Source organism: Dermacentor variabilis, chromosome 10 (genome assembly GCF_050947875.1).
Source record: "Dermacentor variabilis isolate Ectoservices chromosome 10, ASM5094787v1, whole genome shotgun sequence".
Taxonomy (NCBI): domain Eukaryota; kingdom Metazoa; phylum Arthropoda; class Arachnida; order Ixodida; family Ixodidae; genus Dermacentor; species Dermacentor variabilis.
Window position 1 is genome coordinate 4,560,538 of NC_134577.1, and position 25,166 is coordinate 4,585,703.

Consider the following 25,166-nt stretch of genomic DNA (forward strand, 5'->3'; position numbering starts at 1 on the left):
GCACCAATGGCTAAAGATTGTGAAACCGCTTTGAACATAATACTCCCACTGTGCACCTTGATATCAGTATATCTTGCTGCCACGGTTAAATGGAACACATTTTGTACAATGACACGCCATCACAGTGACATTATTGCAACACACGGTGGCGACTACTATTTGCTTAGACAAGCTGGCTTCTATGTTAAACTTTTAGTTATTTCTTCATGCTAATGCTTGCTAGACAGACACTCAGTACACATTGAAACAAGATGTAATGCATTCACAACATTTTGAAGCTCTGAATCTGTACTGTTTTAAAGCACCTAAAGGTAAATAATTGCAATGTCTGTTTGCTATGTTTGAAACGGACCTTCAGTTTACGTGTGAGAAAAGAAGAAAAAAGAAAAACAGTTACTTGGACAATGCCTAGTAGTACTCTTGGAATTTAAATTACCATGTAGTCTTGCCGATTATTTCTTGATAACAATGATAAGTTGGCTCTCCAGTATTAAGAAAATAATGCCCACCCTGAACACAACATTCATAAGCTATATTTAATGGTAGGGGAAGGGGGAAATCCACAGAGGCAGCACTTGAAGTGTGATTTTGGCATTAACCCCTTCCATGCCATCGATGAGCAGGGTTCGTCCAGGTTTCTCGTAAAAACGGTCACGGAAGAGCTAAGCTTCTAGATGGTACTTTTCATTTTCTAGCAATGCCATGAACAAGCTGGTTTGGCCTCAATGCTTTTTTGTGCTTCTGGCAGATGGCAGCACACAAAAGCCATGGGGCAGCGCAAGAAGGAGCAAGATTATTCTGCTTAAGGATGTAAAACAAGTTGGAAAATAGGGTTTTTAAACATGGTGCCACCAGCAGTTTGAGCTTCATTCGCTTCATTGCGAAAAAGGAAAGCTGACTTCAGTGACGAAACAAGGGATGATGAGGCCTGTGGTGGTGGGAAGCATAGTAAGGAGAGGGTAACTGTCATGGTTGGGGCAAATCAGGGTGTCTACCCAAGTTGACATTTCCAAATTCCCTGAGCTTTCCAGGTTTTCCCTGAGTGCCTTTGCAAAATTTCCTGAGTGACACAGAATTTTGTTTTATATCAAGGCGGGCTGACATCATGTGACCCGATGCTGTCACTCTCTAGTAAGCATGTTAAAAAATTAATAACGACTTAATCCAGTTTTTATAATAAGGAGTAGTGCTTATTTTATTAAATAAGGAAACAGAAAGGAAAGCGGGGGGAGGGGGGCTAGTGAAATGCTCAGCAAATAAAATACCTGCGAAAAAAAATTGTAAAACCTATTGTGAATCGAGTCGAACGTTCTCAATAAAACGGAGATGCATACATAAGCAAATATTTTTGAATATGAGCTATTTCTGAGACGGTGTGAATATAAGGAATGATGCTTGTCCTACCCCGAGTAGTTGCAGGCTTATCTTCATGCTGGTTGTCTTTTCTAGACTCTCTTAGAATGCGTTCTGCTACTGACACTCGTAGGGACACCGGATAACCAGCCGGCGAAACCCGTTCACACTGAGAGGCAAAGCTAGATGAAACAGTATGGTGGCATTACTTTTTCAAAGCATTATTTAGGCAAAGGTTGGCAATGCCTCTCTTGATCAACTTAAAATGAGCAGAATGAAACGGAAGAAGTCGTTTGTTAGCACAAGGCTTATAGTACCAACACGTGTGAATACCCGAATAAGCTAAGTGCAAATCTAAAAACCGGATCATGTGATCCTGTGGGAGTTCGTAAGTAACATCAAGGGGCGCAAGGCATTCTTTGACTATTGGCACCACCATGGCAACCTCAGTCTCAAGGTCAGCTGAAGAACCTTGAATACAAAACAAAAAAATCGTCCACATAATGAAATATTTTAAAAACATTAGTCTGATTAATGTTCACTGACATGGTGACATCTAGGCGAGCTAAAAATAAATTACTGAGGAGCGGGGCAACGCACAAACCGATGCATACTCTGTTTTTCTGCAAATAGATGCAAATAGAAGCCTAAAAAAGTCATGACATACCAACTCGCCCAAACTGCCACGCTTTTGGCCTTCACCACGTAACACTACTGTACTGAGGTGAAGATAACTTTCAGAAACCGGCATTACGTAACGCACCATGCTTTCTGAGCTTCGAAGCTAATAGCGAGGACGACAAAGTCAGAGTCGCATTGCTGACAGCGGTAAATTCTTTCAATGAAAAACATGGCACCGAACGGCAAGAAGCTTAACAGCAAACGTGGAAGCATCTAGGCCTAGCGCTGCCGCGGTGGTGGCACCTACAGCTGCAAGCAGATCTGCGTGCGAGAGTGCCGTTGAGGTGACAAGGTAATCAAAATGGCGGTGGTGGTGGGGTTGTTTCATTAATGCCCTTTTGGACCTGCGGTCACGGCAAAATGTCAGAAAAATCGGACGACGAAGGGTTCTTGCACTTAAAATTTCAGACATTCTTATACAAACTCTACAGGGTACGCGGTGGTACCGCGAAGCTGTCCGAATTATCGGGCGTCAGGAAAGTCGGTCGTTGACTGTACACTGGCAACTCCTCCAGCCGACGACACGGCATCAAAGTAGATTCGTTACGATTCCTCTTTGTTACTTCAGCTAGCATTACCGCGAATTTCGTTCCCTTTCAATAAAATTACAGCTAATTTTCCCTGATAGAAGCACAAATTCCCCAGTTTTCCCTGAGTATTTTCAGACTATTCAAAATTCCTGAGAATTCCCAGTTGGTAGGCACCCTACAAATGCGGTTGGCACCAAGAAGCTGCCCTTTCTAGTGATAGGGAAGGTGAAAAACCCACATTGCTTTAAAGGTGCGAAGAACCTGCCTGTGTGGTACAGCAGCAATACAATGGCCTGTATTACACAAAGCTTGTTCGAAGATTGCGTTCGCCGTCTCGACTAGATGTTTGAACGCCAGAAGAGGAAAGAGGTAATAGTCGTAGAGAACTGCAGGGTGCATGACGCCGTAAACAACCTGCAAGCTATTCGTCTTGAATTCTTGCTGACGAATGCAATAAGTGTGCTCCAGCCGATGGACCAAGGCGTCATTAAAATTCTCAAGGTGCACTACCGGACCTGTTTACTTGGCATCACACTCATGTGCTTTGAAAACGAGAAGACATACTCCGTTAACCTTTTCTCGGCACTAGGCATGCTAGCAGATGCCTGGAAGGCTGTTCAGCCTTCGACGATTGCAAATTGGTTTAAGCAGGCTGGATTTCTGAAGAGGATTTCTGAAGATTTTCATTTAGAAGGTGTATCGCATCGTACGCATGCGCACCAGCAGTTGTCAGATCATGCCGCTGTCAGATGTACGATAGCGCACTACCCCTCTTACGGACTGAGTGCGCTATAAATACCGACGCGCAATAAACACTGGGGTTCACTGTTCACTCGCTGTGTCGATGCTTCACTGCGGAAAGCTCGGGACGATACATGGTGTCACAAGTGGTGAAGCCTGCTCGTAATGAATTCCACTAATGGTGGTCAGCTGCCGACGGACGTCGTGGATCCCCCTTTAGCAGTCATGGAAAGCATCAAGCCTCCGGAACCATTGAACACATCAGGAGACACCAGGAAAAGCTGAAAGCTGTTCCAACAAAGGTTCGAACTCTTCTTGGATGCAACGTCACCTGACAAACCAAGGTCGCAAGCGACAAAAACTGCACTCCTTCTAAGCGTAGCAGGCGAAGATGTGATAGAAATCTACAACAACTTTTCGTTCTTTGGGATGGAAAGCAAACATGACTACAAATTGGTCGTCGCCAAATTCCAGGAGTATTTCAGTGAGCAGGAAAGTGAAGTTCACGAAAGGCACGTGTTTCGCACGCGTGTGCAGCGGGCGGCCGAACCGTTAGAACAGTTTCTACGAGAAGTCAAGAAACAGGCCAGGGTCTGTAATTTCTGTACCATAACCGATGACATGGCTTGGGACCAAACTGGTTTCGGAACGAACTCCCCGAAGCTGCGGGAAAAAATGCTCAGAGAAAAGAAGTTATCCCTGGAAGGTGCTATCGTCTTATGCAAAGCAGCCAAAACCTCAGCTCGCCAAATCGAGATATGGTCTAGGACAAAGGAAGCACCTGAAGTCGACTCAGTAACTGTGAACAGAAGGGTGGCATGTCAGCCAGCAAGGTGCACCCATTGCGACCGAATGCATCTGCCAAGGCGTTGCCCGGCATACGGCGAGACTTGCTGTTTGTGCAACAGGCCAAATCATTTTGCCGTGTGTTGCAAAGGGAGAGCTAATATTGACAAAGTGCAGCGAGGAGATGATGACTTCGACGTCTTATATGTAGCCGTAAACAGTGTTCCGACTGGATGCTACTGGCTTGCGAAAGCTACAATAGGTGGAAGGAACGTCACATTCAAGGTTGACACCGGATCCCAAGCGAACCTCGTGCCTCTATCAGTTTAGCGCAAGTTAAATGTCGGTACGCTTCAGTCAAACGGCGCGGCACGGCGCTGCGCTCGTACACCGGCGGAATTATCAAGCACTGTGGAACGTTCTCGGCACCCCTCATCATTGGTAACCGGCAGGAAAGCGCACAGTTCATTGTGGTGAAAAAAGACCATCAGGCCATTCTGGGGTTGGAGGCCAGTGAACACTTCGGTGTAATTCAGCGGAACGTTGACACTGTAGCTACCACCACCTCCAAAGAAACAGCCCGGGAGTTCTCCTACCTATTTCATGGAACTGGACGCCTTCAATGGGAATACAAAACTGTGCTTCGCGAAGATGCTACACCCATCGTCCAGCCAGCGCGAAGAGTGCCCCTGTCTCTTCAGCAGCCGCTGCGTGCAGAATTGGATCGGATGGAATAAGCGGGGATTGTGCGGAAGATGAGCAGCCCAACAGACTGGGTAAGCCCATTAGTCATCGTGCGCAAAAAAGACGGCAAGCTAAGGATATGTCTTGACCCGAGGAAAATTAACCACAGCTTGAAATGTGAACACTATCATATGCCTTGTCGAGAGGACAGAGAGGTGGAACTAACAGGTGCAAAATTTTCCTCATGTTTAGATGCCCAATGCGGGATTCCACCAAATTCCGCTGGATGAGGATTCATAGAAAATATGCACATTCTCGATGCCATTTAGCCGGTATTGTTTTTTGCGGCTTCCTTTCGGTATTTCCTCAGCCAGTGAAGTGTTCCAGAAAGACCTAAATGAGATATTTGAGGCCTTTCAGATGTGCACTTCTATGTCCAGCGCCTACGAAGTGCTCTCAAAGCAGCTGAGATCACGGGACTTACCTTTAACCCTGGAAAGTGCACGTTTGGTGCACAAGAGATTGCATTCTTGGGTGACACGATTTCCAGTGACGGCATCAAACCTAATCCAGAATTAATTGCCAACATCCATCATCATCATCAGCCTGGTTACGCCCACTGCAGGGCAAAGGCCTCTCCCATACTTCTCCAACAACCCCGGTCATGTACTAATTGTGGCCATGTCGTCCCTGCAAACTTCTTAATCTCATCCGCCCAGCTAACTAGCTGCCGCCCCCTGCTACGCTTCCCTTCCCTTGGAATCCAGTCGGTAACCCTTAATGACCATCGGTTATCTTCCCTCCTCATTACATGTCCTGCCCATTCCCATTTCGTTTTCTTGATTTCAACTAAGATGTCATTAACTCGCGTTTGTTCCCTCACCCAATCTGCTCTTTTCTTATCCCTTAACGTTACACCTATCATTCTTCTTTCCATAGCTCGTTGCGTCGTCCTCAATTTGAGTAGAACAGTTTTCGTAAGCCTCCAGATTTCTGCCCCGTAGGTGAGCACTGGTAAGACACAGCTATTATACACTTTTCTGTTGAGGGATAATGGCAACCTGCTGTTCATGATCTGAGAATGCCTGCCAAACGAAACCCAGCCCATCCTTATTCTTCTGGTCATTTCCGTCTCATGATCCGGATCCGCCGTCACTATCTGCCCTAAGTAGATGTATTCCCTTAACACTTCCAGTGCCTCACTACCTATCGTAAGCTGCTGTTCTCTTTCGAGGCTGTTAAACATTCCTTTAGTTTCCTGCAGATTAATTTTTAGACCCACTCTTCTGCTTTGCATCTCCAGGTCAGTGAGCATGCATTTCAATTGGTCCCCTGAGTTACTAAGCAAGGCAACATCATCAGCGAATCGCAAGTTACTAAGGTATTCTCCATTAACTTTTATCCCCAATTCTTCCCAATCGAGGTCTCTGAATACCTCCTGTAAACATGCTGTGAATAGCATTGTTGAGATTGTATCTCCCTGCCTGACGCCTTTCATTATTGGGATTTTGTTGCTTTCTTTATGGAGGACTACGGTGGCTGTGGAGCCGCTATAGATAACTTTCAGTATTTTTACATACGGCTCGTCTACACCCTGATTCCGTAATGTCTCCATGACTGCTGAGGTTTCGACAGAATCAAACGCTTTCTCGTAATCAATGAAAGCTATATATAAGGGTTGGTTGTATTCCGCACATTTCTCTATCACCTGATTGATAGTGTGAATATGGTCTATTGTTGAGTAGCCTTTACGGAATCCTGCCTGGTCCTTTGCTTGACAGAAGTCTAAGGTGTTCCTGATTCTATTTGCGATTACCTTAGTAAATAGTTTGTAGGCAACTGACAGCAAGCTGATCGGTCTATAATTTTTCAAGTCTTTGGTGTCCCCTTTCTTATGGATTAGGATTATGTTAGCCATCTTCCAAAATTCTGGTACGCTCAAGGTCATGAGGCATTGCGTATACAGGGTGGCCAGTTTCTCTAGAACAATCTGCCCACCATCCTTCAGCAAATCTGCTGTTACCTGCAGCGTTTTTAGATCTCTTTCAGTATGAAAGCTCCGGCGCGCGGAGTGTCGCCTTTCTCTTTCCTGCCGCGCGGTGGCGCTCGCCACAGTGTTTGCCCGACCGGCCCGGTCCATCCCTATCGTCGCCGCCGCTGCAACCGCCTTGTCAAAGTAGCAAGCAGTGGTTTTTTTCACGTGTGCGTGTTTACGCTGTGTGGTACAGTCGTGAATTTCACACAAATATTCCGACTGCTTAGTCTGTACACACCTATAAAGACCGGTCTTCGTGGAAGTGTGGAGAGTGCACCGAGTGCTGTGCTTGTAGGTGTTCAAGACACACTGAAGAAATCGAGAGAAGCACACCGCTGTAAGCAAGCACACCTGCATGACCTGATTGAATCCAGAATTCTTGAGTTAGCCTCTGAACCTAATGACTTGCCCCAGCACAGTGGCAGTGACCACATTTACTCCAAGGGAGAAGTAGATGAAAGCACCTCCTACTACTTTTCGGGCTATGTGGTGCATAAGCTCAGCAAGAGTACAACATGCCCTTCCTGCATAGAGGATATCAGCTCTCCAGTGCCAGTTGTTGGCAGTCACTCATACCTCACGGTGTACAGGAGCTTCAAGCAAGGCTGCCTAAAGCACCTTACCAAAAAGATGTTAGAGTTTACAAATATTGTAAACAGAGCAGTTTCAATTTCATTGAAAGAAGGCCCACTTTCCGCGGATATGTTTTGGGAGGTGTTGGACGAGTTGGAATTGAGAAACCTTGCGCGGCTTGGATGTGCAGAGCATATGGCCTCTTTTACATGCCAGGTGTTGAATTTTGTCATAGTTACACGCAAGCACTTCTACACGAGAGATGTGAATCGCCGGCTGGAAAGCAGAGAAAAAGTCACTACTGCAAATAAAAAAGCTCGTCTTCTGTAGGCATTCCTTCAGTGTTTCACACCAGGTGTGTCTGCATTCAGTGTTTGTTTGTGTGCACTTGAATAAATGCTCAAAGTGAACGTGAAAAACCCTGCTCTCTGTGCTGTGCTCCGTACGTCGGTAACAGAGCGCAGAATTTCGTGACTGTTCTAGAAACAGAGCGGAACATGGCTATTTTAAATAGTCTTTTATGGTTCGTGAACTATTCACAAGAACTATTGATAGCGTTACGCCAACAGGCACTAAACTATCCAGGATAAACATCGCAAATACGATGCGATAGATAAAGCGCGAAGCAAGTAAACGATCGCAGTTTTTCGTGATCTTGCTTCAGCCTGCTCTTTATCTCACCATTACTGCTCAGGCCAAACAGTTATTTAACCATGAGACTGAATTCACATTCTACGTGACAACTAACAAAAGGCCAACAAATTTGAATTGTGCGCATCCGGCGGAGATGGCTGCCGCAGCCGCTGCCGAGCGCGAGCTCTCCGGGCCGACAGTGACAGCAGCGCCGCATGGTGAGTGGAAACGGAAGGGGGTCACTTTCTCGTGCGCGGCTCGTTGGGAGCTTGCTAACTGAAAGAGATCTAAAAACGTTGGTTACCTGATCCTCCCCAGCTGCCTTCCCCCTTTGCATATCTCCCAAGGCTTTCTTTACTTCTTCCAGCGTTACCTGTGGGATTTCGAATTCCTCTAGACTATTTTCTCTTCCATTATCGTCGTGGGTGCCACTGGTACTGTATAAATCTCTATAGAACACTTTAGCCACTTGAAAAATCTCATCCATATTAGTAATTATATTGCCGGCTTTGTCTCTTAACGCATACATCTGATTCTTGCCAATTCCTAGTTTCTTCTTCACTGACTTTAGGCTTCCTCTGTTCCTGAGAGCATGTTCAATTCTATCCATATTATACTTCCTTATGTCAGCTGTCTTACGCTTGTTGATTAACTTCGAAAGTTCTGCCAGTTCTATTCTAGCTGTAGGGTTAGAGGCTTTCATACATTGGCGTTTCTTGATCAGATCTTTCGTCTCCTGCGATAGTTTACTGGTATCCTGCCTAACGGAGTTACCACCGACTTCCATTGCACACTCCTTAATGATGCCCACAAGACTGTCGTTCATTGCTTCAACACTAAGGTCCTCTTCCCGAGTTAAAGCCGAATACCTGTTCTGTATCTTGATCTGGAATTCCTCTATTTTCCCTCTTACCGCTAACTCATTGATTGGCTTCTTAGGTACCAGTTTCTTCCGTTCCCTCTTCAGGTCTAGGCTAATTCGAGTTCTTACCATCCTGTGGTCACTGCAGCGCACCTTGCCGAGCACGTCCACATGTTGTATGATGCCAGGGTTAGCGCAGAGTATGAGGTCTATTTCATTTCTAGTCTCGCCGTTCGGGCTCCTCCACGTCCACTTTCGGCTATCCCGCTTGCGGAAGAAGGTATTCATTATCCGAATATTATTATGTTCCGCAGACTCTACTAATAACTCTCCCCTGCCATTCCTAATGCCTATGCCATATTCCCCCACTGCCTTGTCTCCAGCCTGCTTCTTGCCTACCTTGACATTAAAGTCGCCCATTAGTATAGTGTATTTTGTTTTCACTCACCCATTGGAGATTCCACGTCTTCATAGAAGCTTTCGACTTCCTGGTCATCATGACTGGATGTAGGGGCGTAGACCTGTACAACCTTCATTTTGTACCTCTTATTAAGTTTCACAACAAGACCTGCCACCCTCTCAGTAATGCTATAGAATTCCTGTATGTTACCAGCTATATTTTTATTAATCAGGAATCCAGACTCCTCGCTCTCGTCTCTCCGCTAAGCCCCGGTAGCACAGGACGTGCCCGCCTTTTAGCACTGTATATGCTTCTTTTGGCGTCCTAACTTCACCGAGCCCTATTATATCCCATTTACTGCCCTCTAGTTCCTCCAATAGCACTGCTAGACTCGTCTCACTAGATAACGTTCTAGCGTTAAACGTTGCCAGGTTTATATTCCAATGGCGGCCTGTCCGGAGCCAGGGATTCTTAGCACCCTCTGCTGTGCCGCAGGTCTGACGGCCGCTGTGGTCAGTTGCTTCGCAGCTGCTGGGGACTGAGGGCCAGGGTTTGATTGTTGGGTTCATATAGGAGGTTGTGGCCAAGTACTGCACCAGGGTGGCCAATCCTGCTCTGGTGAGGGAGTGCGTTACCAGTTCTGGTCACCGGGATCAGGCCACACTACAGGACGGTTTATGCAATTTTATCAACACACGGATTTTTTTTTTAATCCGGTGGAAAATTGCCGGCACCGGGATTCGAACCACGACCCTCTTGCACGCGAGGCAGGTGTTCTACCTCTAAGCCATCGCTGCACCTGCCAGCATCCATGCGATGCCAAAACCAGAAAACAAGCAGTCAATACAAAGGATGCTTGGGACTATCGACTATTTCAGCAAATAGTTGCCAGGCTTGGCACAGCAGACTGTGCTGTTAAGGTCGCTTCTCAGGAATGACGTACGGTTTGAATGGCCGCAAAACCATGAAACAGAGTGGCGGGATATTTGCAAAACTCTGAGCACATCACCACTGCTAGCGATTTTTGACCCGAACCTTGACGTAAAGGTGATGTCAGATGCCTTGCAATACGGCATTGGTTCAGCTTTGTTGCAAAGACGTGATAACAGATGGAGACCGGTAGCCTATGCATTGAAATCCTTAATGGAGACAGAACAGTGCTATTCTCAAATTGAAAAAGAAGCTCTGGCACTTGTTTTTGGTTGGGAACGGTTCCATCACTTTGTGTACGGCCGCCCGATGACACTTGAAAGCGATCACCGGCCTCTCATTGACATTGCAAAAAAGGCGATATCTGATATGCCACCACGAGTGCAGCATTTCTTTCTCAGGCTTTTGTAGTACGATTACACAATCGTGTTCATTCCCGGCAAACAGATGGCACTGGCGGACATATTGTCAAGGTCACCCGCACCTGGAGACGGCACTGCCACGGACACCACCGACGTTGAAGTCCACGCCGTCTTCGTGTTGTCGTCACTCGTCAGTGAAAGAACTGCCCGAAGCCTCGCACGTGAGTCTGCATGCGACCCGTACCTGAAGATAGTCTTACAAAAGGTAAAGGACGGACAGGCTGTGAAAGGACCCCTCACATCTGCATCCTCTGAGCTTTCAGTTGTGAATGGAATACTTATCAAGGGGACAAAGGTTGTAATTCCCACACAAATGCGGGCAGAAATTTTGCATAGAATTCATGCAGGGCACATAGGTATAGGAAAATGCAAAGGACAAGCACGACAGTTCATCTTCTGGTCAAAAATCAACTCGAGTATTGAAGCACTAATACAAAAGTGTGCTATTTGCAGAAGGTATGCATCCCTGAGACTTCTGCCAAGAGGGTTACCAAGACTTTGTGAGTAAGGTGACGAGAGGTATTCTCAAGAAGCATGGAGTGCAAAATTCGCCTTCCCACACTCCTCCCATGTGAGAAGCATGAGGGTGATTGAACACCCAAGTGCATCCATGGTCTGACAGGAATGTTCCTAGCTTCTCGTGGTCTGGGCCACTGGTGCTCACTTTTAGCTCGGTGCATGCTCCAACAAAATTTGTTCCGCAATCAGACCTCAGTTGCTTTGCCGGGCTCCTTGTGGCAAAGAATCTGCGGAGAGCATCAATAAAACTTGAGGTATCCATGCTCATGCACACAAACAGCCAGCTGAGCCGTTAATGCTTTGCTCAAGCACTTCACAGGCTTGGTTGTGTGTTGGAGTTGACATCTTTCAATACGGCGGCAAGTACTACCTGTGTGCTTACGATTCCATGTCTAACTTTCCAGAAGCCGACCAGCTGCGTGACCTGTCAACCAACTCCGTAACGGAGAGGCTCGGAGCGATGTTCTCACGATACGGCATCCTAACAGATGTGTGCACTGACAATGGTCCTCAATTTTCCACAGCCAAGAGTTTGCCCGTTTCGCTAAGCAGTACGACTTTCAGCACGTGACTTCAAGTCCCCTGTTGCCGCGCTCAAACAGACTAGCAGAAGAAGGCATGCAAGTGGTGAAAAGGATATTGAAAAAGTTCACCGAAGCAAGCGAAGACTTCTGGCTTGGTTTGTTTAGTTACAGAGCCAGCTCCTTGGAAGACGGGCGGTCCCCTGGTGAGCTGCTTCAAGGAAGGCGTTTGCGCACACCTCTACCTGTCTTCATACCGCAACCAGTAGTTCATACAATGAAGCACAAGCAAACAAACTGGAGGCACCATGCCTTGCCCTCCCCCCCCCCCCCCCCCTTTCAACATAATGATGTGGTGAGAGTCAAGGGAACGTCGTGGTCAGAGAAAGCCAAGGTAATCGCACCAGCTGGACCATGCTCCTACTATGTCCGGACAGAGGGCCACAAGACACTATGCCAAAACCGCCAACACTTGCTAGCCACGAAAGAAAGCTTCGGTCTCGACATGGCAGCAAGTGAGTCAGACGACGAACACGATAACACGCCGTCTGACAGCACAAATACTCTACCAGCTGCGTCTCTACTGGTGAGCGTGGGAACAGCGAGACAACAAATCCTGCCTCCAACGCTACCTAGGAGATTGCAGAGGCAATCCAGGCCACCAGAACATCTCGCCTATGATGCCAACTTCAAGCAAGTCGGTTACAGGCGCTGAAACGAGCTAGACTTCTGTAAGAGGGGAAGATGTATCGCATCGTACGCATGCGCACCAGCAGTGGGTGCAAGCCGTCATCATGCCGCTGTCAGATGTACAATAGCGCACTCTTCCTCTTACGGACCGAGTGTGCTATAAATGCAGACGCTCAATAAAAACTGGTGTTCACTGCTCACTGGCTGTGTTGATGCTTCACTGCGGAAAGCTCGGGACGATACAGAAGGAACTCTGAAGAGCCCGTGACCGATGAGGCAAACGGCACCGCTGAAGACATTGACACCGGCAAGCAGCTGATTGCAGACTTGCACAGCAGTGGGATGGACCTCCCTGCTGCTATTACTTTTCATGAGTTTGCCGCACTCGACAACATAAAGTTGTGCGCGGAGCTTACGGACGAGATTGTGTGCCAGGTGACTGCACCGTCGCGAAGCGACTCGGGACTCCAACGACTACACCTCTGCCGCCCGCAACCATCAACGCAAGACATTGTCAACGCTCTAATATTGTTGTCTAGTGCATGTGAGAAGAACATGACACTTGCACAGATACAAGCAGTAGTTACAAAAACCAGGAATTTAAAACAAGGGACCATCTGCGACTTTTTCAGTCCAGTTTATCTGGAATAAAGTTCGGTTCTGCGACTCATGGATTTTTCGGACTGTTCTTTTATTGAGACTATTTTTTAGTCCCCTCCAGGTCCGGAAAATCGGTCGGCTACTGTATGCATGCACTCGTCACCTTCTGAGAGTATTGTGCGGTATATGATGTAGTGCTGTTAAGCTTCTGTTTTGCAATAATGTTTGAGATTTTGAATAACGAACCACTTAAATCATTGTTTGCATTGCTTTTTTTTTAATTTGGCAATAAAGAAAGATCACCATTTTTGGTCAGAACTTGGTATAATAGTGTGACATGGAAGGGGTTAAATGAACTGTTTTCTGCCCACTGCCCAGCATGTTGCATGTGCACAAAACACACCGAGTGCCAGTTTAAGTGTCACTGTCTTTATAGGGAGGCTGTATTGGCAACACGAAGTAGCCAACTTTTGCATTCACAACACAAACCTTTACATTCTCAGTATTAAATGTGACAGATAACATAACAGCATGTAGATAGAGTGCGTGGTATTTTAAGGCAGAGTGCCATACTGATGTCTCTGCCATTCATGTGAATGTGACCCGTGGGAAGGACTGCCTAGCATACAGGGAAGGAAATGTGTGAGATTTCCAGAATTAACAGGCATTCTCATAGCTGAAAAGACCCTGCAGCTATAGATATCAAGCCAATGGCCTTTTCCTGAATCTTTCTAGCACAGGCATGTGCTGCTCACTAGAAAAGGCCTTGGCTCCTCTGGCCTGGGCTGTGGGCAACGGGGACTGGCTCTTGGGGGAGCCGAGACTGGGCCGCAGGCCCTTGCCAGTGCTCAGAGCACTGATCAAGGTGTTGGTATCCGCTGGCGAAGATGTCTGGGCCAAGGCACTCCGCTGACCTGCGCATTAGTCCGGCATGGCTGGAGCAGCTGGGATTGAGCCCACCACAAGGCAAGTGCCAGCAAAGACACAGGCTTCTCAATTTGCCAGTACATTTCATGGGTCTGTAAATATTTCCCTTTTTTTCAGCTGCGTCTCACTGTCCTCAAATGTTAAATTGGCCATGCAATGTTATTCTGACTGCCAGTTATCACAACTCAATGTGGTCCCTGTATGGTCAAGAGTACAGTGCAAAGTGAAATACAGAAAGTAGACTGTGCAAATGAAAGTGAACATACAAAAGTAAAGAAAAAAAAGACAATAACAAAGGCATCCTCTTTGACTTTTCTGTGCCCAGTGACAAAATAGGCTGCAATCTGATGAAAGCAGGACCTTTTATGTACTGTTGGCGTCAAACATTTTCTTCAACAAAGCTGAGTTTGTGCGGCAGCCAGCAAAGAAGTGTGTTCGCTGCACCTACTTGTGCATACTACAACTTCCTAGATGCAAATAAGAACCTGGATTTGCACAGACCCTGTTTGATGGTGAAAGTACCATAGTGGAAGCAACAAAGCATTCTTGCTATAGTTGCTAGTCCTGTTGACAGCAACTGGCCACTATGAGCAGGTCAGCTGTAAAATGCATGGGACTATCTGGTCCCAGCTCAGGGACAACTGGTTTTTATGGCACCTACTTTTTTAGTGTGCAACAGAGTGCTTACCATTTGGAGTGTCCAACCTTGCACTGCTTTTACAGAAAACACTATGAAAACTTTTTACAAATCTTTTTTCTACCGGTGGGCACAGTGCACCCAATCACAGCAATTTTGCATACATCAATATATTTGCGTCAAAGTTTCACAGTAGAGTGTCACAACATGCTGTTTTATGTGAATTTCTGTGCCAATTTATTAAAACGCTATATGTGACAGTGAAAAGACAGATGCGATGAAGTGCACCACTTCATGCATGATTCATGGAGGACTAGAGTGCCATTTCAAACATTAAAACACTCGTGAATGTGAGTTACACTGTGTATGTATAACAAAAAATGCCAAACACGAACAAGAAAATGCAATAACACACACATACATACTTACACTATTGTTTCAACAGTCTCTCGACACCGCCGAAATTCCAGACGACTGGAAATGGCACATGTCATACCAATATATAAAACCGGTGACAAAAACAAGCTAACAAACTATAGACCTATATCCCTTATGTCTGTTGTATGCAAACTATTTGAACACTTATTATCTTCTCAAATCATGCAGTACATTGCTAGCAACCACATTCTATTTGCAAACCAGCATGGTTTTCAACGAGGCCGGTCATGTGAATCCCAGCTTCTTGAACTAACTACAGAAATTCACCTTAACCTTCACGAACTTCCACAAACTGACGCCATATTTATAGATTTTGCTAAGGCCTTTGACCGTGTGGCTCATAACCGCCTCATATATAAAATTAAGCTGATTAATGTTGACGAAAAAGTAATAAACTGGGTTAAAGAATATTTAAGTAACAGACGACAAGCTGTCGTAATCAATAATGTCCGTTCGTCGTTTCAACCTGTTCAGTCCGGTGTGCCTCAAGGTTCCATTTTGGGACCCACTTTATACCGTATTTACCCGCGTATAACCCGCCCCTGCGTATAACCCGCACCCCTAACTTTGAACTCGGCGGAAAAAAAAAAAAAAAAACTCGCGTATAACCCGCACGTTTACCTGAAAAAAAAAAAAATGAGCGCTAGAAAGATGCAACTCACACTCAGTGATCATTTCGTTTTCAGAACATTTATTCAAACGACCGCCACCACGTCACTGGTTATCCGATTCTTAATCGACGCCGCTCTCACTACTGCCATCCGAGGCTTCATCGCCACTCTCAAAGACTTAGTCGTCCTCGGAACCATCCAGACTATTACTGATCGCACATTTTTTAAAGCTTTTGCGCACCAAATCGGCCGGTATCGCTTTCCACGCATCCACGATCCACTGGCACAGCAATGGAATATCAGGCCTTCGCACGCGTCCCGTCGGTGTGAGGGCGTACATGCCGTCGGCCATCCACTGGGCATACAGCCGCTTCACGTGTGCCTTGAACGGCTTGTTCAGGCACACGTCGAGTGGCTGTAGCATGGACGTCATGCCGCCAGGTATTATGACGAGGTCGGTGCTGGTCTCGGCAAGGCGAGCCTTCACCGCATCAGTGCAGTGGCCTCTGAAGGAATCTAGTACGAGCATCGACCGGCGTGCCAGCAAGGCACCTGGTCTTCGCTCCCAGATTACTCGAAGCCAGTCACCGACTAGGCCACTGTTCATCCACGAATTTTCTTCCGCACGCACAACGATTCCTGGGGGCAGTGGAATGCTAGGTAGCGTCTTGCGTTTGAAAATCACATACGGGCGCAGTTTCGTGCCGTCAGCCAAAGCGCATAGCATGACTGTGCAGCGTAGCTTGGCATTTCCGCCGGTCAGCACGCCGACTGATTTGGAGCCCTTTTTTTCCATGGTCGTGTCCATCGGCATCTCAAAGTACACAGGTGTTTGATCAGCATTTCCCACCTGAGACAGCAAATAGCTGTGCTCCTTCCGAAGTGCGATCACATATCGTTGAAAGTTCAACAACTTTTCCTCGTAGGCTTCAGGAAGCCGCTGGCACATGGTTGTTCGCCGCCGCATAGAAAATCCATGTCTTCGCATGAAGCGCTGAAGCCATCCACGGCTTGCACGAAACTCACGTGGAATGTTCAATTCCCGGGCCAACTTCAGGGCTTCCATTTGCGCCATCTCAGTCGAAACAGCGTGGCCACGACTTCTCTGCTCCTCAATGAACTTCGCAAGCTGCGTCTCGAGGTGGGGGTACGCGCCAGTCTTCGGACCCCGAAACGCTCGCCTGTTCCGGTTCGTTGCTTCGAGACTCTCTTTTTTTCTTCCTCCAGTCGCGAATGCACGACTCGTCGACGTCATGCTGTCTTGCAGCAGCTCTGTTGCCGATTTCTTCGGCAGCGGCTATAATCTTTAGCTTCTCTTTCGCTGTGAAACACTGCCGTCGAGTCGCACTCATGATGCCAAAACAAAGCAGGCAAACAGTGCAAACTGGGGTAAGTACACTAAACAGCGCCTAACGCGAGGCTCAACAATGCTGGCCTTTCGTTGACCCTTCATCGGCTTGACAAGCGTCGATGACGATGGGGATGGCGGACTACACGGGGAGGCCGCCGCACATTGCGGTGAAGCCGACCCCCCCCCCCTCCCAAGGAAAAAATTCGCAGATAACCCGCACCCCCACTTTTTAAACGCGTTTTTTCACATTTTGGTGCGGGTTATACGCGAATAAATACGGTATTTAATTTATATAAATGATATTCATCGGGGTATAGACTCAGAAATCCGGTTATATGCGGACGATTGCGTTCTGTATCGGCCATTAAAATGTAAGGGTGACTGTGATAAATTGCAAAATGACTTGAACAGGATTGAAAGATGGTGCTCAGACTGGCAAATGAGCGTAAATACCTCGAAAACTAAACTTATGAGATTTACTACTTGCAGTGAAATTACGAAACACACATATTTTCTTAATGGTGAGGCTCTAGAAACTGCAGAATCATTTAAATCTTTCTCCGACTTTGTCTTGGCATAATCATGTGGGTTGTATTGTTTCTGATGCATGCAAATCTCTTGGCTTCATTCGTCGAACGCTTCGTCAGGCTAATAGTGATACTATAAGCTCCTTTCATATACCACCGTACTTCGTTCAAAGCTTGAGTATGCCTCATTTAAATGGAACCCGCAGCAAACGCATCTTATTAACAAATTAGAATCTTTTCAGAACAAGGCAGCGCGATTTATTACAGGTAACTATTCACAACATTCAAGTATCACCAAAATAAAACATGGCCTAGGACTCATCCCACTGCAGGCTAGAAGAAAGATATCTTGGCTAACTTTCTTCCATCAGCTTTTTCATAACCCAAATATATTCTTTCAGGCACACATCTTACCAGCCAAAAGAAAATTCTCACGAATTGATCACGAATTTAAGGTCGAACAACCATTTGCACGTACTAAACTATTGCAGTTTTCGTGTCTGCACTTAGCCATTTCGGAATGGAATCATCTCCCAAGTAATATAGCTGAAATAACTGACCATATTATATTCAAACAAGCACTTAATGAAACATTCGTGAATTAATAACATTAACATTTCTTCCTGCATTTCTTCAGATGTCAGATTATTGTTTGTATAATGTAAGAATTACTGGCGTATGATGTCGAATTAGAAGTGATGTAAAGGTTGTATAGCATGTACTACTTCATATAAGCATATTCTACTTACAATGTATATTGTATATCATTGTATATTGTATATCAATTGTTCCCCCCCCCTATATAATGCAATAATGTAATGCAATGTAATCTCCCCCCCTATCTAATGTAATGCCCAAGCTGGGCCTTTAGGGTAAAGAAATGGAAAAAAATGAAAAAAAAATGTTTCATTCTAATTTAGAAGGCAACATGTATGGGATTTACGCCCACAAAAACCAAATAATAAACTAAGAACAAGCAAAAAGAAAGGTGGGAAACACACATGCTCCTTCACAATCAGTGCTGCTTCCTGGTCACTCAGCACTACAGGAGTGCCAACACATGCATGCTGGGATTGATGCTTGTACATGCTAAAAGCTTCGTTTAACTCCTGCTTCCTTCTGTTATTTCTATGCACCAACACTGAAGCCTGTTCGAGCAACACTGTACAACCACATCTAACGCAAAGTGCATATAGGTTCCAGGGTGACTGAAAATGTTTGCAGAGATTGCTGTATTCTCATCGGCACTCATCGACTCAATCGCCAGTTTGGCCAATGTACAAGGCATTGAAGTAAAGCAAAATTTGATAGATAACACATGGCACATAATCTACAAATTTATTTATGCATAGCTACCAGGTCTGACAGGGCTGAAAACACTACTTGAACTGCTTTTCTGTTTGCAGTCTTTTAAGAGAGAAGTTTTTTTCTTTTTTTTTTTTTTGCCTACCCCCCCCCCTTTACTTTTAGTCCTTGGGTGGATTTCTTGACAAGTAGGCTCAGTAGAGAGTCGCTACAAGGGCTGCATTCCAATGTTTCAGAGAGGGAACACACTTTTAAATGCATGGGCGAGACTTAGGCAAGGAACAAAGAAGCATGGCAGCATGGGAAAAGAGGGAAACACATGTGCGAAAGCGCAGTGCAAGGTATGTCACTCAATAAAAAGAAAAGATATTTCTCCAATGATGGGTTTTGAACCCAGCGCACAGCACCAAAATGGTACAGTTGAACCCAGATATAGTGAACCCATGTACATAGAATTATTGTCTACATTGAACAGTTGTAATTTCCCCTTGGAAATCCCATGCAAAAGTTATAGCCACTGTATTATGCACATATCTAACTCCCGTTTATATTCCACATTCTATATATCCGACATATTTGCCATATTCAATATATCGAAGCTGCCACTGCATTACACCCTTGCAAGTGTGGTTCTCCTCACAAGAATGCAACACAGTGACACCCCGTTAAACTGTAGTTGGCCGGAGCTCGAAAAAAGTACGTACTAAACGGTAGTACTGTTTAACCGAAATACTACGAGATCCCCCACTTACCTGTCAAAAACGGAACTCAGAGAGTGTGCGATGAAAGGGGAAAAAACGTACAGTGTTTATTCACTTCGCGCTACAAAAGTGTCATTTTCATTTGATGCCACGGTGCCCTAGCAGCAACGACAGCAGCCTCAAACTTACTGAAGCTGCGAGCCAGCTTTTCAGCCGGCCCCCTCTTCTTGGCAAACACTCCTATGGCGGATTCCTCGTTGGTGTTCTCCGTGCACGCACGCCGTAGTGCTGCAGAAGTTGCAGGGCGCCGTTTTTATTTAGGGGTGCTGTTTTCGACATGACGATTGCATTCAGGATTGCGTTCACGTAACATGTAGCTTCTACCCTTGTCGGGCCTGAATCGCCGTGCTGTTGCTTTCCGTGTCGTCCTCATCACTGTCATTAGTTGACACTTCAGCAACAACAGAGACAACGATGGCAAGTCGACCCTCGTAGACGCCATCTTTTCGCGGTCGCAGCATCGTTGCCGAGCAACTTTTTTCGCATTCCAAATGCCACACACCGTAGTCAACAGCAGATCCCTGTCGCGTGCCAGCGCCAAGTTCATGTCACGTTCAATAGCACGAACGCTGTCTAATTTTCCTTCTATGCTGAGCACCCGGCGTCCTTTTTTATTCGAGCTTTGGCATGATGTGAGTCCTTGATTGCACGACGCCAAACACTCTCTGGCACAGCGCGCTGAAATGATGTTGATGTGGCTTCACGCACAAACGCGCAGGGCACTTGGAGGCCGTTGTTCCGATCTCTGAGGCTTGTTGTTCTGCCGGGCCGCCCAATGGGGATGACGCACCGCCATGTTTGCGTGACGAAAAGTGGAAACACTACGTTTTAACCGATACGTACGCAATAAGCTGGTATGGTTTATGCGGATACAAAACACATTACGTTAAATGGCTGCTGAGTCGGGGATTTGACTTTACTACTTTTTAAACAAAACTACTGTTTAAGCGGGTATGATTTAACGAGATTTTACTGTACCTTCTCACAAAATCGAAAATATTCATGATGACGAAAAAACAGCATTCTGGCAGATGTCGCGGAGGCACTGAATGTGAAGGGCAGTACGTGCCATGTAGCAAGGTGTGTTTCAAAATATGGAGGAATTGTACAGCAAGGGTCTTACTTGCAGTCCATAACACTGGATTTGATTAAGCAAGTTTCATTGCATCATAATCATGTGATGCAGTGAAGCACACTGATATCGAAAAGAAGGAACCACAGTGCAATGAAGCATACTACCTGCAGCCGTTTGTTATCAGAAAGAGGAACACCAAGAACATGAAAGGTCTCCCAGTCCAATACACACGCTCCACAAGAAATGGATGCCACTCAATCTTTTCACTGAGTGGCTCCAGGCATGGGATCAGTAAATTCCTGCTTTTCACATATTGGGATACTGTCCGCGAGATGAGTGAAGCTTTCAGAGAAGCTTCAGATAGGCATATATTTTATATTTCTAATTATCTGCACATCGAACTATATTCTGATCACTTTCGAGTTTGATATATTTGGGTCTGACTGTTGTTTTGAACATGATATTTGTGAGCCCACAAAGTGCATATAGAAGGTGCAAGCCATTTAGAAGCAGCACAACACCTTCATGAGTCATTTTGCACAGAAGACACTATTTGGGCAGTGGCCAACGGCCAGCTCACACACATGGCGAAAGTGAACGGAAGAGGCAGCAGAAGGGAGGTGAAGCCTCACCTGATGTGCTTTCCCAGTCTTCACGTGCAGTCTTCAGTAGTGTCTCTATGGTGTTCACAATTTTGTTGAGTGAAGCTATTTGTTTCTGTCAAGGAAAGGATGCACATGTCAGTGTTGGACACCACAGCTGCGAGAAAGTTGGCTGCAAATTTTTCAAAAGCCCTGAACTTACTGCAACAGACAATTATGCTAATTCCTTGAGGTACTAAAGAGAAACACTGAATCATTGTATATTGATAAAGAATTATTAGAGAACTCTACTTTCATTGATTTTACGGTAATAGGTTGATTATAAGACGAGAAAATCAGCACCAGAATTTGCTTTCTGAATTTCATGCCGAAACCCCAGTACTGGCATGTCAGTGTGATGTCACAAATTGCAAAGAATTTTTCCACATTTCGGCCATTATAGTTCAGTAAAGTTCTTGAAACTTCCCAAGTTCGGTCTTTGGCTCTTTTAGAATATGATGCAGTCTATATTTACCAATAAATCAACTAGGTCCGAGCAGATGGCATCAAAATCCATGACGTCGCCACCAGTCTTTAGTTCCTGCTTCTCTGGCATACCAAGCATTTTCTCATAGTAAGAGTGCCTTTTTTTTTTGGTATTGTAAAAGGGTCATTTACTAACAGAGCTAAAATCATTTTTCTCTTTATTGTCCCTTTAATGCTGCAATACACGTGGTTAAACGCGGATACAACAGCAACTGACGTTGAATGAGCACGCAGCTATAGATAACACACATTGACATCCCTGCAGAAGGAAGAAATGACATTTCCCTGTGTGAGTGATCATGGTTCCTAAAAGGGGCCATGACACAGTCATTCAACCATTCTTAGGTTATCATTGTAACTCAGAGTAGAGTGTTCAATATAGTTAAACACACACACAAGAAAACTGGGCTTTCATGGCACCATTCTGTTGTTCTAACTCGAATATAAAATGCCAAAATAGACCAGGTGTATGATGACTGACAGTGTTGATACACAGTACATGCAACTACTGCACATTATGGGCATAGAGAAAGCAAGTGGTTGGTTGATGCCCAAATATAGTTACTGGCTGTAGTGCAATTCATTGCAACTCTTTTATTGCTTTTTTAAAGAAAATGTCATGTCAGTGTTGCATGTGTGATGCTTAAAATATGCAAAATTAAAGAAATCGTGGCATCAGTTGTCCGAAGTAATGCCCCAATCGGCAGCTTCATGCCAAATTCTTCCCGGGCTTCTTTCAGTACTATCTCCAGTGAAGCATGATCCATACACTAAACAGTGACATGCCAGCTAGGAGACAAGGCCAAGTAACGAGAACCCAGAGGAACACACAATAGAGTTAATCTGCATAAGCTAGAACCTCCAATGGACTGAGCACAGTAGTGTACATGGCATGAATGATCCATACAGGGTGTCTACCAAGTTGACAATTCCAAATTCCCTGACTTTCCCAGGTTTTCCCTGAGTGTCTTTGCAAAATTCCCTGAGTGACACAGAACTTTGTTTTATGTCACAATTGCCCGACACCATGTCGCTCGATGCTGTCACTTCCTAGTAAGCATGCTAAAAAACAAAGAAAACAACTTAATCCAGTTTGAATAGTAAGGAGTAGTGTTTATTTTATTCAAAAAGAAATCAGAAGGGAAGGATTAGCGAAATGCACATTGAATAAAATATCTTGGAAGAAAAATTGCAAAACCCATTGCAAATCCGAGTCGAACATTTTCAAATACGAATAAAAAGGAGATGCATACAGAAGCAAATATTTTCGAACATCCCCTTCAGTCACGAATTATGATCCACTGTCGATACGTGTGTGAAACCTAGATGGTGCTTGAGACTCCACTGAAAGTAAATCAAGACGGTATAGTGACTTTTTGAGCATTTTATGATGAGACATCACAATTATAGAATAACTAAACATTTCAATATTGTAAAGTCAGTCGTGCTACATTTCTTCATAAAAAGCATTAAATCCCCCGCTCGAATTACATGCAAAAGTTATTCCGAGGTTGCTAACGACATGCCCCATGTCAAACATTACGTAAAACACGGTAATGCCTTCACCAAAGCGATACTCTGTAACGATACATATACCTCAGAAGTAAGATGAAAGTAATTTAGGTTATCAGGATGTTCAATTTACCCTATGCTTAATGTTTGTGTTCTATTCCTTGCTATCACTGCACAGAAATGGCAAAAGTAGGTCCCGTCCACAAATGTGGATGCTGTGACTGAAGGGGATATGAGTGATTTCTGTCAACTGATAGCGAGCTCATTGGTATGAGGACTGAACTTTGTCACAAGTGAGATTCTCTCTCAACAGCTGGTAAGTCAACCTGAACTGTCCTGACATTCAGCCCGTGCACAACGCCCCAGTGTTGCATTTCACTGCTTTAAAAAGTTTATTTTGGTTTGGATAAGGTTCACCTGCACCGCGGCTCAGCCAATGCATGCACTTTGCTTTTTGAGCTCAAGCTCCTTCACAGTTCCTTTACCTATCATTCCTTAATGCGATGGTACTTTGTTCTCGTCCTCGTTCCGCCACGTGTTCGCTGCGCGTTCGCCCCACAGACCATTTGAATCATCCTATTGGTCAGTCGTACAGTCAACGTCCGATTTTTTGGACTCCCTAGGGGCCGCGAGAATGTCCGAAAAATCGGGCAGTTCGAAAAAATGAATGCATGTCTTTTACTGCAGTTAAGGGCTCAAATAAAAAAATGAATGCATGTCTTTTACTGCAGTTAAGGACTCAAATAGCCACAGGCACATCCTAATAGACCTGCCAGTACACTTATTAGGCATATCGGTGCTCGTACTGTGACAGGAGATGGCGGGCACACGTGTGTATAATTAAGGAATACACTGCGACCCATGGCAATTGCCCCTTCCCACGCTTGTTATGCTTCGCCGCGTAACATTGCTATATTGAGGCGAAGCTGACTTTCGGGAACCGGCATTTTGCAGCGCACCGTGCTTTCCGAGGTTCGAAGCCAATCGCGAGGACCACAGAGGCGGAGTCGGTGGCATGGCTGACAGCGGCGAACTCTTTCAATGAAAAACGCGGCGCCGAACGTCAAGAAGCTTAATAGCGAACGTCGAAGCAGCTGGGCCTAGCGCTTGCCGTGGTGGTGGCTACGGCTGCCAGCGGATCTGCGTGCGAGAGCGCCGTTTCGAGGCGGCTTTGCTTAATGCTGTTTCGGACCTACGGTCACGGCAAAAAGTACGGCAAATCGGACGGCGAAGGGTTCTTGCCTCCAAAATTTCAGACGTTCTTATACACCGACTCTATGGGGTACGTGGTGGTGCCGCGAAGCCGTGCAAATGATCGGGCGTCCGGAAAGTCGGTCGTTGACTGTATGTACACTGGTAACTCCTCCATCAGACGACGCGGTGTCAAATACGATGCGTTACTCTCTGTTACTCGAGCAAGCATTACCGCGACTTTCGTTCCCTTTAATAAAATTATGTCCAATTTTCCCTGACAGATGCATAAATTCCCTGATTTTTCCCCGAGTATTTCGAGACTATTCAACATCCCTGAGAATACCCGGTTTTTCCCGGTTGGCAGACACCCTGCATGCACCTGGTGCACTGCGGCTATTTGTACTCAGTGCAATGCAAATGTGGACAGTGTGCAGATGGGTTTGCATGAGGCCTACCGTACGAGCGACGTTCGGGAAAGGGAACGAGGTGAAGCGTCCAGACACAAGCGTGCGAGAGTGAACAAGGTTTATTCGAACAGAGGCTTTTTATAGCCTGGGGCAGTATGCGCAAGGAGCATGCGCAATATACAAAGCATGTGCCAATGATGCTGCATCAGCCTTCTTTCCCCTTAAGGCTGGTAACGATCTTGGAACGGAAGCCTTTCCAAAAGGCTTCCGTTACTCTGAGGGAGCCAGTGGTGGGGGTGCGGTTTCATTTAGTCACCAGTTAGTGTTGCCATAC

The 25,166-nt window shown here is 45.7% G+C and overlaps 1 protein-coding gene across 3 annotated transcripts in view; it reads right to left on the minus strand.

Annotated features, from left to right (window-relative positions):
- Positions 1 to 25,166, minus strand: part of MED8 (mediator complex subunit 8) — a 42,103-nt gene that overhangs the window by 1,612 nt on the left and 15,325 nt on the right. Inside the window, exons 5-7 of one of the 3 annotated variants that reach the window (XM_075671371.1) lie at positions 21,225 to 21,309; positions 13,716 to 13,874; positions 9,327 to 9,399 (exon numbers count right to left, since the gene is read on the minus strand). In XM_075671371.1, coding sequence (XP_075527486.1) covers positions 9,374 to 9,399; positions 13,716 to 13,874; positions 21,225 to 21,309 — 270 coding nt within the window. In that variant the 3' untranslated portion in view covers positions 9,327 to 9,373. Of the gene's footprint in view, positions 1 to 9,326; positions 9,409 to 13,715; positions 13,875 to 21,224; positions 21,310 to 25,166 lie in introns of all 3 variants that reach the window. The other 2 variants (XM_075671369.1, XM_075671368.1) reach the window with 2 other exon arrangements.